Here is a 13,392-nt window from a genome sequence, read left to right as displayed (position 1 = left end):
ATCTCACAGAAGAAAACATGAAACTCTAGTAGCTCATCCGGGTTTTGAGGGGTGCCCGGGCGGTGCAGAAGAAGCAAACATTTCCCAACACCACAGGGACTTGGATTCAATCCCTGGCTGTGGTGCTCCTGGCTCAGTCGGGCACTCCGGTTACTTTGCAGCCAAGGAAATTCATGGCCTGAAAGCTTAAAACTCACTGTTGCATTTTAGGACTCAAAAATTGATCGCTCTAGACCCTATAGGAGCTCTACTACTCTGTGAACATGGGGCATGTTTGTGATTGTGGCCCTTACTCATGCCATGACACATCCTGGTCAGGATGGAACTTGGGAGAGCTGCAAGATGCCAAATCATGATTTATTTTCTGCTAGGTTGTTGATACCTTTGACACCTGTGAGCCTCAGCTGTGGGAGGCTGTCAAATCAAGACATAAGTTATCTCAGGACACTTTACAGATAGAGGTCTAGACCACACACTATAATTTACAGACCCAACAATGTCTGGGACTTTGAGACCACGGCTCCACTGCCCGATCACTACTGCACACACTCTGGCTCCAAAATTACAAGATCTGGGATACTTAGGCTTCACTTTTGTACAGAGGGAGGAAGTGGAGATGCGTCTTCCATCTTAAATATACAGTCTATGGTCACAACTCTATATGTTATTAATAAAACAGCATACAGGCAGTTATCAACTGAAATGCTCCACAATGTGTCCAAAAATGCACCAATGACCAATAGCTGTTTTTAGTGCTTTAGAGATTTGTTCTTTAAGGACAGCTTGACAAAGACGAATAGAGAAGCTTAACAATTAGCAGACAGGGAGATGCACATCTACGGTGTTGATCTCACTATTTTCCACTTCCTGCCTTCATCTCTGAGTGATTAGGAGATTTGGTTGGCTGGCTGCTCTGCGCTCTCTGAGGAGGTAGACAGTGTGGCTGTTGAAACAGAGGGCAATGTATTGCTCTCTGTTGTGGTGTCCCCTATGGATAGGCCTAATTTAAACCGCACGCACACACAAAAATCATTCCATTCATTAAGGGCACATTAGCAGGAAAAAACTGATGTCAGGGGATAGGGCACACCCTGGGTATGTGTGTGTTTACGTGTTCATCTTGGCATATGTGTGTGTGTGTGTGTGTGTGTGTGTGTGTGTGTGTGTGTGTGTGTGTGTGTGTGTTGATTATACACCTGAGTAGGCCTATGTCATGGAATATTGTGATTGCTCTACATATCTTTTCCTTTTCACACTGGCAATGTAACACCTGTTATGCAAAACACTAGAGCCTGGATTAGTCTGGTTGCCAGATCCTATCAATCACAGGCAGCAGGTTTTGCCTAGCCATTCTGGCGCTGCGCCGTTCTGACATGATTTGTTAAGGTCATTGCTTGCCCCGAGTTGGTCAATGTTAAACCAATCAGAGCAGAGCAGAAATCAAAACAATCTTAAAATCAAATCAGAAGTGACAATAAAAGTGTCAGAACGGTGGTTGAGTTTATGTCTGAGTTTATGTTTCTCTTTTGTTCTCTCACAATCTGTTTCTCCTCTACACTCACAGGATTGTATTCCTTTGGGTGGGTGACTCGATGGTTTTAGCATGTGTCTCTCCGTCATCATGGTTGTTAGTGTAACTGTTCCCAGGGGAGATACTGGCTTAACACTAGCTTGTAGTCCACTAGAACAAAAGGCCAACATGATCTCACAGACTCATAAAAGAGAAAGACAGAGATAATGAAGGATGGAGAGTGAAGGAGACCGACTTCTGAGTACCAACTCTAGCCCACTTAAGTTTGAGATCCTTGTTCTTGTTCTTTTCTTTCTATACCCACCTATCCATCTGTCTCCAGGACCAAGATTTGTACTCTTTATCATTTTCTTTTCTTTCTCTTTAACCATAATTATAGCCATCCGTGTGTGTGTGTGTGTGTGTGTGTGTGTGTGTGTGTGTGTGTGTGTGTGTGTGTGTGTGTGTGTGTGTCGAAGCACGGTACATGATGGGAGGGATTTAGGTGTGTACAGTTAATTGTCATTGTCCAGCCTCAGTTGGAAGGGTAGGAGGAGGAGGAGGAGGAGGAGGAGGTGGAGGGCGAGGGAGCATGCAGCCCTCATCTAATTAGCATGTGTTTGATGGCCTGGCTGGACGCCTTGTTTATGGTGCGCTACACACAGACACTTGGACATTGGCTAATAACGCTAGGCAGTGGCAATTAACCACACACATACACATCCTCCCAGACCTAAATTATGTTGGTTACCATGACAGAGATGTTCTCCCCCTCACAAACTCATGTTAAACTTGATAACATGCCTAAACTGCCCATTTTGTGTAAATGAAGACACACTCCAGAGAGTCATGGCTTCCCTTTTCACATTCAAGGTCCTGCATGCAATGAAAACCCACAAATAGATTCTTCAGTTTGGTTAGTGTATATATATATATATATATATGTATATATATATATATATATATATATATATATATATATATATATATATATATAGTTATGACTCAGAGAACCCTCTGATTTTTCAAAGCATCTACAGGCCACATTTTCTGTGTAAAACTGCAGCCATCAGATCAGCCGTTTCCCATCAGTGATTGACACAGATTCAAGCATTATATATGCTCCGTTGGTTTACTTTGTTATAATTATATCAAAACCATTTTTTATACACTTTATGGTGAGCTTTTTGTCAGCAATAGCCAATAAATGCATTCATTTTCTGTAATTGCTTCAAGTAGTGTTCGTTGTTACCGGTGGAGTCCTTTCCAGCACAGTATTATCTAACCAAACAGGAAACAATGCAGGGGGGAATGGAAGGGATGTGGAAGACAAAGGTCGATGAGTTCGGCATTACTGTGTTGACTGTCTGTTTTAGTCTGAAGTGAGAAATACTTGCATGCATGCATTCATTCCTCACGGAATAGCTGCTCAAGGCATGTTTAGTGCCCCAAGTCATTGATATGGGCGATTCTGAATGTAACTTTGGGAGCTTTATTATTAAAACACACTTAGGCTACATCCACATCCTACATTTTCATTTTTAAAATAGAGTTTCTTTGTCCTCCGGAACATTGTTGTACTGTTTTAGAACTAATCTCTGTCAACACTAACGCGTGAAAACACATATAGTAGCACAGTCACAGATCCTTCACAAATAGCTCGAATAATAGGCAGCAGTAGAAGCATTATACTGTAAAATGCAGAATGTAACTGCACAACAGCTGATAGCATCGATAACAATGTCATTTATCCGGTTCGTTCAATTGGTTCTCGTCTCCATGGCAATAAGCGTTAATTGTAGTGTGTTTTTGGATCTCACTTCTCAGAGATTCAAACAGTTGGCAGTTGCGTTAGCTCCGCCTTAGTCTCGCTTTGCCAGACCTTCCTCCACAGCGCTGCGGAGGAGGGTCTGGCTAGTCCACACAGCATTCCGGGATGGGAGAAAAACATGCTCTGGTTTATTGGCATTTCTTTAAACCAATCACAATCGTCTTGGCGGTGCTAACCGCCGGAAGGAGCAACGGTGCCTCTGCAAAATAGCCTCGGGAAGGAATTTGTTTTGGTGGAACATGTGTACGTTCAAAAGTAGTTTTAGTTGTGCAACAGAAAACTCAGATTGGACAGATAGTCTAGCTAGCTGTCTGGATTTACCCTGCAGAGATCTGAGGAGCAGTTAACCAAAAGGTAAATGAATGAAAGACATCCGGCGACACCTGCACAATCCCGGAAGTGTATGGCAAACTATATATTTTGGGTTTTTTATTGGCTAAGCTAATCCTCTTCACGTAGTGAAGTAAGTCTCTTCACGTACCCCCTAGTAACTGCAGAAGACAACCGCAGGGGGTACATCTGTTTCTTTATTGCAGCAATAGATTTCTGGTTGGGAATCACTGTGCATTACAATAACGTGTTTTGCAATGGTCCACGCCTGTAGAACCATTTCTCTATAATGTGAATACAAGGAGTCGGGGAAAATTGGCCCAATCAGACATATGGCTCATTAAACCAGATATGTACTGTAGGCACATAATGCAACAGAAGGTATTGAGTATGTAAACATAAGCAAACCATTTGAGACAAGCATTACATCTGGAGAAATTCTGTCTTCTGATTGCAGCCTCTTAGACATAATCTCTGCTTCACTCAGTATGATCACACAACAACAGGAATGCTGTCTTTTTCTTTTCCTCTGTGCTGGGAAATGACATTAACCAACAGAATATCAATAGCTAACTGCTGGGTGGCCATCTATAAAACTATTAAAAAAACACCTTTTAATTAAATGTAATTTAATCAAACAACTAAATTAAATGCTAATGAACCATCAACCAAAATTGGACACAACTTATTCATTAGTTGATTTAATTCATTAAACAAACAATGGTTGATAACATATTCAGTCCAATGCAGGTTTCATATTTTAAACTTTATGGGTTCAGTTCATAGTTTGAAGTTGTTTGTAAATATGTCAAACAGCTGTCACTCTTCTAAAGGATGTCTGTGACTGGAAATACAGTCGTACCAGTCAAAATGTCAGCCAATGACTAGTCTGAAGTTCCACTTCCAGGATTGCTCCAGCGGCGTAGGAAATTCTGCTAGATCATCATTTTTGTCACTTCCTCCTCAAATCAATTAGGTGCAATGGGGTTGAGACTCCAGTCTGTGAAGAGTTGGTTTTTACAAAATTGCTCCAATCCTGTCCAAAGAGTGAGTTGTGAAGATTTTTGTCAGAACTTTGAGCAGGTGGTGAAGTGACTGTTGTGCCACTGCTATTGATCATCATCGCTATCAGTCCTCTGCACATGCTGTTTCGCTACAGAACAGGAAAACCCCACATTTGTGTACTGTCTGTAAACATCTTTGTAGTATATTGCATCTTAACTTTAAATTACTTCATCATCCTTTGTCCTTAATTTTTTCCCAGTTAGCAATTAGTGTCAAGATTTAGTAGCTTACTTGTGACAATTTGCATTACAATGTAAATGTAGCTGTTACTGATTTATCCAGGGAAACTTTACAAAGCAAAGTACACACAGCTACTGTGCCGCACAGCTGGGGGTGACCAGTGTAGACGAGAGTTCACAGGAAAAGAGGAGAAGGGATAAAAAGTAGAGAACAAGACTGGAGAGAGAGGCCAAGAACACAGTGAGAGAGAATTCAGAGGGCGCTATCTCCGGACTCTACAGCCAGCTGATTTCTGTGTGCGTGCGTGCGTGCGTGCGTGCGTGCGTGCGTGCGTGCGTGCGTGCTTGTGTGTGTGCATGCCAAAACCAAGCCAAGCAGGGATGAAGAATGAGGAGGCACTGAAGGAGCCAGGTGTTCAAAAGATACAGAGACACACACACACACACACACACACACACACACACACACACACACACACACAAACACACACACAAACACACACACACACACACTCTCTACAACAGCTTGGTGAGATCTAAGATTGCACTTGTTTTGTGTGACAAGGCTATGGGGGTTAAAAAGCTCTGCAGATTTTGTCATAAACCAGTCATTGCTAAAGTACACAGGGGGCCCCAAATATGTCCTGTTTTTGGCAAACAAATGTCTTCAGTACTCTGTTGAAAAACAACAGAAGGACTGCAGTGAAGTTTTGCTTTTCAAGATTATATTTAACTTTGCCTCCACAGAAGCAAACATTTGACAGGATAATAAGATAATTACCCAATAAACAAGCCACACAAGGGAAAATTCTCAATAAGTAATAAGTCATGCAACAGAATGTGCCTGTTGCACTGCTTGCAGCTTTGTTTGTTTGCTTGTTTTTTCTCCATGGTTTGAGAAGAGATGGACTAGTTTTGGCTTTGCCGTTCGTCATACTTCCAACTGTTCTTCAGTCCAGGTGGCAGCTTTGAGACTGTCCTTGTCTCAATAAACAAACAATAAGAAACAAGCACTTCTAGTGAGTTTTCAGTTGCCTCCTGTCAGTCCTTTCCTCAGCATTGATTTCAGTAATGGAGGTAGGAGATACACTTGAATGAAGTGATCATTGTCCAGGATCAGTGTAGTGCCATTAAAGGTGCTGTAGGTAAGGCTTTTTTTTTTAAATTATTTTCTGTCATATTTGCTGAAACTGACCCTATGTTCCAGTAGAACTACATGAAGCAGGTCATTTAAAAACAATCCGGCTCCTCTGGCACCACCTACAGCAGCCATTGTCAACTGGCGGCCCGCGGGCCACATCCGGCCCGCCAAAGCTTTTAGTCTGGCCCGCAGAATAATCATGAAGTCACAAAATGTAAAGAGGAAAGAACTGCGTTCTGTTATTTATCATTTCAAGCATTTAGAGCAAAAACCCAGCCGCCTGTATTTGCATCTCTATTCACATGCCGGGATACTGTACAGCGATGCCCGAGCTCCACACACACAGCTGAGCACCTGACTGGGAACGATACAGAGAGGATAACCAACGGCCGCTGGGGCAGATGAACTCACGCTGGTCTCTTTTCTGTAAACAGGCTACAATTAAACCTTCGTGAGTAAAAAGTCAATACTTATCAGTGCACTCACCTGTGTAGACCGGCATAAATATGTAGAAAGCGATATTTCAATCTGCTCAGTCTGCTCAGTCCACTCTTGTCCCCCGCTCTGTTTTACGCAAACACAGCTCTACTCTGCAAATAGGTCCTTCCCAAGGCTATTTTGCAGAGGCACCGTTGCTCAGTCTGGCGCTTAGCACCGCCCATGACGATTGTGATTGGTTTAAAGAAACGCCAATAAACCAGAGCACATTTCTCTCCCATCCCGGAATGCTGTGTGGACTAGCCAGGAAGGTCTGGCATTTCTCGCTCTAGTTAAAATATTTTACTTAACGTGAATGCCGCAAATTTAGCATCTATTTGTGTCTTTGCATTGACTTTGTATGTAATTGCATCTTGTTGGGAACACGCCATTAAAGTGTTTCTCTCATAACACGTTACTGTAATGCCTCGATTTTCGGTGGTAACAACAAAACATAACTACCTTTTTTTCTTGATCATAGCAGACAAACACAGCCTTATTCACCAGACATTTTACTGGGTTATGATCTGATCACCAAATTAATTTCAAACCATTCATGTCTAACAATGTATTACTCATATTATTTTGTGACTCTTAAAAGACATTTCAGTGGGGTTTTTTGCCTTTCAAAATGTACATTAACTACATTCATGTGGGCTGAGTGTGAAAATAAAAGCACATCAGGAGCAACAAACCCTCCTACAAATTTCATTTCTGTATTCTTGGTGGCTTCCCTTCAGACACTAGAACTCTTCCAAGTCTTTGAAGCGCCAATTTGTTCTGCCGGTTATTCCCTCATGATGTGAATGCAGCGTTACCTCGTTCCCTCAGGCACTGCGGGGAGATGCCAGGAGGCACCTAGCCATTTGACAGACTGAGTATTTCATTGCAAAGTTATTTTTACTCCATTGATCAGAGCCTTAAAAGAATATTGTCTTGAGCCAGTACAACAGGCTCCCAGGCAATCATGACCAAGCTCTACACCGTGTCCCCACAGAGCAAACTGGACAGCTGCGTCGGACTTTTTGACAATCACAGTATCTGCCTGTGACCCATTTACTACTACTACACACACACACATACACACACAGAATTCCATGAGTTAGAGTTGAAGTAGGTAAGGTTTTTCTTTAGGCCTAAAAGCAATATTTCAGTGTGTGCATCTCTCTCCCTCTCTCTCTCTCTGTAATCCCAGTAACAATGCGTTCTACCAGGGCGTCTTTGATATGGAGATCGACAGACTGAGAGAGAAGGAAGAAACAGAGAGAATGAGAGAGAAGGAAGAAACAGAGAGAATGAGAGAGAAGGAAGAAACGGAGAATGTTAACCAAGTTTTTTTCCCCAAACGCTAGAACAATGCAGGTGGATTTCAAGGGAAAACGTAGGCCAAAGAAAAAAAGAGCTACCAAGAATGGGAACTATTGGTGGGGTCGAACAGCAAAGACCTTTTATGATGACGTTATGCTTTTGTTATAGACGGAGACAAAAGATTTTTTCAGAGCAGCAGAGATGGAAATCTTGCCCAGCATGCTAATGGCAGGCTAACGCTGAGACAGAGTAGTAGGTCTCCCATAATGCTTTAGCTCTGTGAGCACTCCGCTCCGACTGGACACTATTATGGCTGACATATCTGTCGTTTAACACACAAGGAACGCTCCCCACAAGTAGAACGGAGTAAAAAACTGTGTTTCTGCAGCCATTAAAACCAGCATTTCCTCTGTCGTGCTGCCGGTCACCTTCTCTGTAGCTCAGCGTGTGGCGCTGGCCTGCAGCGCCAGTTCCCATTCACAATGAATAGCAGCCTTTCTGTCCCAGCTCTCGAGTCTGTGCGTATAAATATTTGAAATTATATATTTTTTGTGGATGAGAGACTGGAACAGAGCAGATTCAAATACGGCTTCCTACATGTCTCCTTGTTTATGCTTGTTGAACAGGTGTATTGATAAAGTGTTGTATTATTTACTCGTGAAGGTTTTATTGCACTTACTTACAGTAGCGTGAGTGTGTGTGTGTGTGTGTGTGTGTGTGTGTGTGTGTGTGTGTGTGTGTGTGTGTGTGTGTGTGTGTGTGTGTGTGTGTGTGTGTGTGTGTGTGTGAAGCTCAGCTTGAAACAGAGCAGGGAGAGGCTGCAGCATAATGATGAATACTACAGTCTTAGCCCCGGGCCCGTTTGTAATGTATAAAATAATTGTTCTTATTCATCGCATTTCAGGGAGTCTTTTGCGATGTGTTCACCGCGCATGTTCATATCGCGATGACGATTAAGATACGATTTCACTGGTCAGCACTAAACACGCTTCAATATTTTCTAGTCTACCACTCTTTCTACCTTGTGGCTTGTAGATGGATTATTTCTTATACACTCTCTTCCGGTTTTACACTCACTCATGTAGTTTGTGTGTTTATTGGCTCTTGTATGGAAGAGTGTTTAGGATCCTTGTGTGTTTGCGTGTGCATGTGTCTAAAATAGGGTTAGTATGTAGTGATGCATCCCTATGCATGTGCACGTGTAGCTGTGTGTGTGTGTGTGTGTGTGTGTGTGTGTGTGTGTGTGTGTGTGTGTGTGTGTGTGTGTGTGTGTGTCCTTTAGGCAGTACTGGCTAATCAGCTGGACTACTGAGAGTAGACTAGACTCAGATCTGAATCCAAACCCTTTGGCACAACAAACACAACCACTCTCTGTAGGAACAAACCAGCAAATGATGATTTTATTGCCTGCTCTCTGACACACACACACACACACACACACACACACACACACACACACACACACACAGACACACATACACTCGTTGCAGTAATTGCTTCATGTGTTGTATGATTATGTGAAAACTGAGATCCTCATTTCTCTTTTCTTGGCGCTGGCGGAGACTTTATCCTGGCTGAGACCTTGAACGACTAAATGTGTAGCTCCTCAGTGTGGGAACTCCTGGCTGCCAGATGCCTTTTGTTTTGTTTGGTCCATAGCATATTGTAATCCATTTACTCTATTGCGAGGAAGCACTTTACTGTAATCTGCTTTTAATTTCAATGGCTAGATTGTCAACAATTTCTTGTGCATAGAACATAGAAAAAAATACACTTTGTACCAATCATTTTGTAACAACTTAGTGACATGAAAACATAATAAAACCATTTTTCCATTAAAGATAAGGTTTGCAAATATTGAGAGGCAGATGAAGGTATTGTACTGGGATATGTTCATTCATCATACTAGGAACAATATTCAGTTTTTCAGTCGCACCCATCTGTTCGGAATAAGTGCAAGAAAAAAAGGCCTCTAATCATGACACTAATGTGTTTATTTGCTCCTTGTTGAAAGACAAGTCTGTTGAAATCTATGTTATATATACTTTTCGTTATTGTCAACAAATCCCATGTGCAGAGCCAAAACAACAGTGAACGTATCTACTATCAAGTTTTGTGTGTGTCAGACCCTGCTATCTTCTTCCTATGTGCCATACAGCTCAATTGTTGTAAAAACACATCAGTGAGCCACACTGTTGCACTGGGTGACATGTTCCTTCATTATCATGAACACACACACTTTAGTTTATTTGGACTCAATCCCACACGCACCGTCCTGCCACCAAAATACTCCCTAGAGCACCATATGTGGATTGATGCGCTGCTGAAAATAGTCCCTAACAAATGCGCTATTCCCTCCAGATTGAGCAATGCTTGATACAAACAACATTTTTGAAAAAACAAAACTATATACTATATATGTGACCTGTTTTTAAAGATTATTTTCTTCAGCAGGAAAGAATGGAATGAACGTGTTTTGGGCTAACAAGTGGTCATTGTGGAATAAGGACGATACAGTATTTCTTCAGACTTTTCTTACATGGTTTTAAATATCTAGTACTTTATAGTAGTTTTTGGGATTGCAAATGGTAATTTTCTTGTACAGAAGCTGCTGCTTGTTATTATCTCGAAGGCATGAGTGAAATATGACATATTTCAAATATGAAATCAAATTCAGGTGTGTAAAATAATGATGCATTATTCATGGTTAGTATGTAGTCAAACCAGTGGACCGTATCTGCGGTTTAATGTTGGCCACATGTTGCTCTAATCCTACGTTGTTCCAGTTTCCCAAGCAAACACCACTGGGCTGTTTCTTTCTCATCCACAACATGACTCTAGGGGAGAGAGTGAGAGTTGGGTATTTAATAGAAAATTCCAAATCATTTTTTTCTTCTTAGTGAAAGAAGAAAAAAAAGGAAGAAAAGACATTCTAATAAATATTTAAATAGCAACTTGCCTCATGTTATATTGGATGTGTTTGCACCAACCTGCTGAACTTCGCTGTTCTTTTAGCCTAAAAACTGCCAAACCCCAAATGCATGTCAGAATGGGATACAGGATAGCTGGAAGGGACAAGACTGGCTGTGTGTTTGATATTTCTTCAGTGTGTGCATATTTCTCTAGTCATGCATGTGAAAGCAGTAGATATAGATTGGGTGATGTTCTGACCATTTTGTTATTCTTTAAAAAAAAAAAAAAAAAACAACAGATGTATTTGTGTTTTAGAGAGAAAGAGACAGAGCTGCTTGTTGCATTCTCAGCATAGAAAGACTCAGCCAAACAAGATTGTAATTCTTCTCCTGCAAATAACCCAACATTGATTTTGTATTTCAATTTATCCCTCCTTGCTTGCAAATGTGGGAGATACAGAGATTTAGAAAGACATTTTATCTGTTAAGCCAGCCACCATGGCAAGTGCTGTTAATGAAATGTGTTTGTTCTTTTCAACAACTAATTACATTCTTTTGGGCTAGCACATTTGTATGGAATGCAAGGCTGTACAGAGTTATCTGTCTGGCCTAAACACACACACAGAAACTCCCAAACACAAATATGCAAACAGAGAGCGGGGCCTTTTAACATTCAGAAGACACTAAATGCCAAGGTTACCACATCGATACACAATTGATTTTGTGCACTCTGCTTGTGAGTCTGGTCTCACACAGGCACAACATATAGCCAACACTGCCTGATGCACAGACTGACACCTCAGCCTGTTCAAAAAACCTGAAGCCAGTTCTCTCTGTCCTTTAAATGCAAGAGATAACGAGTAGGGTTGGGTACCAAAACCTGGTGCCTATATATATATATATATATATATATATATATATATATATATATATATATATTCCTAAACGACCGGTATCTACCGGCTCTACCGAATGACAACGTAGATTTCAGTGCCACTTAAATGCCTGTGCTGCTCACCTGTGCTCCAAAACGGATGTTACAGGCAATAGAAACATTGTGCACTTGTCGCTAGTTAACATTACTCTTGGCAGCAGGTAGTGTTAGCCTACTGTTAGCTAGAAGCTGGATTAAACACAGTTAAAATGATGCAAGCTAAACGGTCTAACGTGTGGCTGTATTTCACTGGAAAGGATTCCAACTATGGGACGTACAACAGTCTGCAGCTAAAGACACAGAGTAGACTAGCAACACCGTGGCCACTGTCTGAGTCGGAGTTGTTGGAGAAACACCGACGGGACTTAATGGTGCGTTCAATTGCACCTCGTAAGCTGATGGTGTATTCAATGTTGTTGTAAAGTACTCTTCTACCATCTAGTGGTTCTTCTTCAATTGACTGGTGAAATAAGTTATTATCATTACATTTTAAATAAAATATTTTTTTTTATATTTGGCCATTTGGCCTAGCAATAAACAAGCCGTTCTTACCGACTGTGGTTTTGTGCTCTTCTTTTTCTTCTAGTATCGGTTCACACATCGTTTAGGCACCATTTTAAAAGTATCATTTTAGCACCGGTAGTGTAAAAAAACCAACTGGTAACCAACCGATTTATGAGGGACGAGGAGGATGGATAGGTTAAAGACTGCAGGACTTCCCCCAGGCACAGAGTCCTGAATAAATAGTCTTTGTGCAGGTTTATGGAAGCAGCTTGGAGTGTTGGTGCTCTCTTTGTGACTCCATTTGGCACTGCCAACCAAGGAATTCTCCTTCAGTTGCTTCAGCTCCATCAGTCTCATACCACAGCATTTAGTCACACCATCACCATGCTTTTTTGCTCACTCATGTCTTTTTTTAAGATTTTTGGTTGCTGTTGTTGTTAATTTTTTCCATTACCCATTATTCACATTCATCGTTCCTTTTTTTTTGGTTGTGTTCTTTTATAGGTTCTCCAATGCCCTCCCCCTCCTGTCCATCATCTGTCATTGACCAATCACATCCACAATCAGCCAATCCACATGGCAACCAGTTGTTAGGCGACGTGGCTGAGCCAGACTCAGAGGAAGAGGAGGAAGAGGAGGAGGAAGGAGAAGAGGAGTATGCAGCCAGATTGTACTTACCTGTAACTCATGGTAAAGGGACTTTACTTTGTTTCGTTAGCAACCTTTTTAGAGACTACTTCATTTGTTTTGGTAATCTGAACTGGAATTTGACTGATTTATTGGGTTCATACGTCCCTTTTGTTTACAAAAAAAGAAAAATCTGCTTTGTGACATTTATATTGAATTATATTTTTTATTGACATTTAACATTTTATTAACATATATGACGAACATTTGTAATCTTTCCTTCATCCAAAAAAAGACAAAAGAGGGTTTTGTCTGCAAAACCCACATCAGTCAAATCCTAGTGCTTTATTAAAGACTGGATGTTATTATCTGTCTGCATTTGAATTTAAACTGTTGTGTATAAGTGAGATAAGAGCTTGTGCATTTTTCTTCTGCACTTCCTCTCCCATGTCTCCATCTAAACATCCAGCTGCTGCAGGAGATGCTTGGCAACATGTGTGGTAACATGCTCTGAATACTCAGATACCTGTTCATATTTTTCCATTATTCTTCTGAACTAGTAATAATCCGGCAT

The 13,392-nt window shown here is 41.3% G+C and overlaps 1 protein-coding gene across 2 annotated transcripts in view; it reads left to right on the top strand.

Moving 5' to 3' along the window:
- Nucleotides 1–13,392, top strand: part of tenm3 (teneurin transmembrane protein 3) — a 225,769-nt gene that overhangs the window by 27,719 nt on the left and 184,658 nt on the right. For both annotated transcript variants that reach the window (XM_028590658.1, XM_028590650.1), the window contains exon 2: nt 12,696–12,881. In XM_028590658.1, the coding sequence (XP_028446459.1) occupies nt 12,704–12,881 (178 nt within the window). In that variant the 5' untranslated portion in view covers nt 12,696–12,703. The remainder of the gene's footprint in view (nt 1–12,695; nt 12,882–13,392) is intronic.

This window comes from Perca flavescens, chromosome 2, assembly GCF_004354835.1.
Source record: "Perca flavescens isolate YP-PL-M2 chromosome 2, PFLA_1.0, whole genome shotgun sequence".
NCBI classification, from domain to species: domain Eukaryota; kingdom Metazoa; phylum Chordata; class Actinopteri; order Perciformes; family Percidae; genus Perca; species Perca flavescens.
Note: the sequence above shows the minus strand (reverse complement) of the source record. Positions and strands in the feature narration are given on the sequence as shown.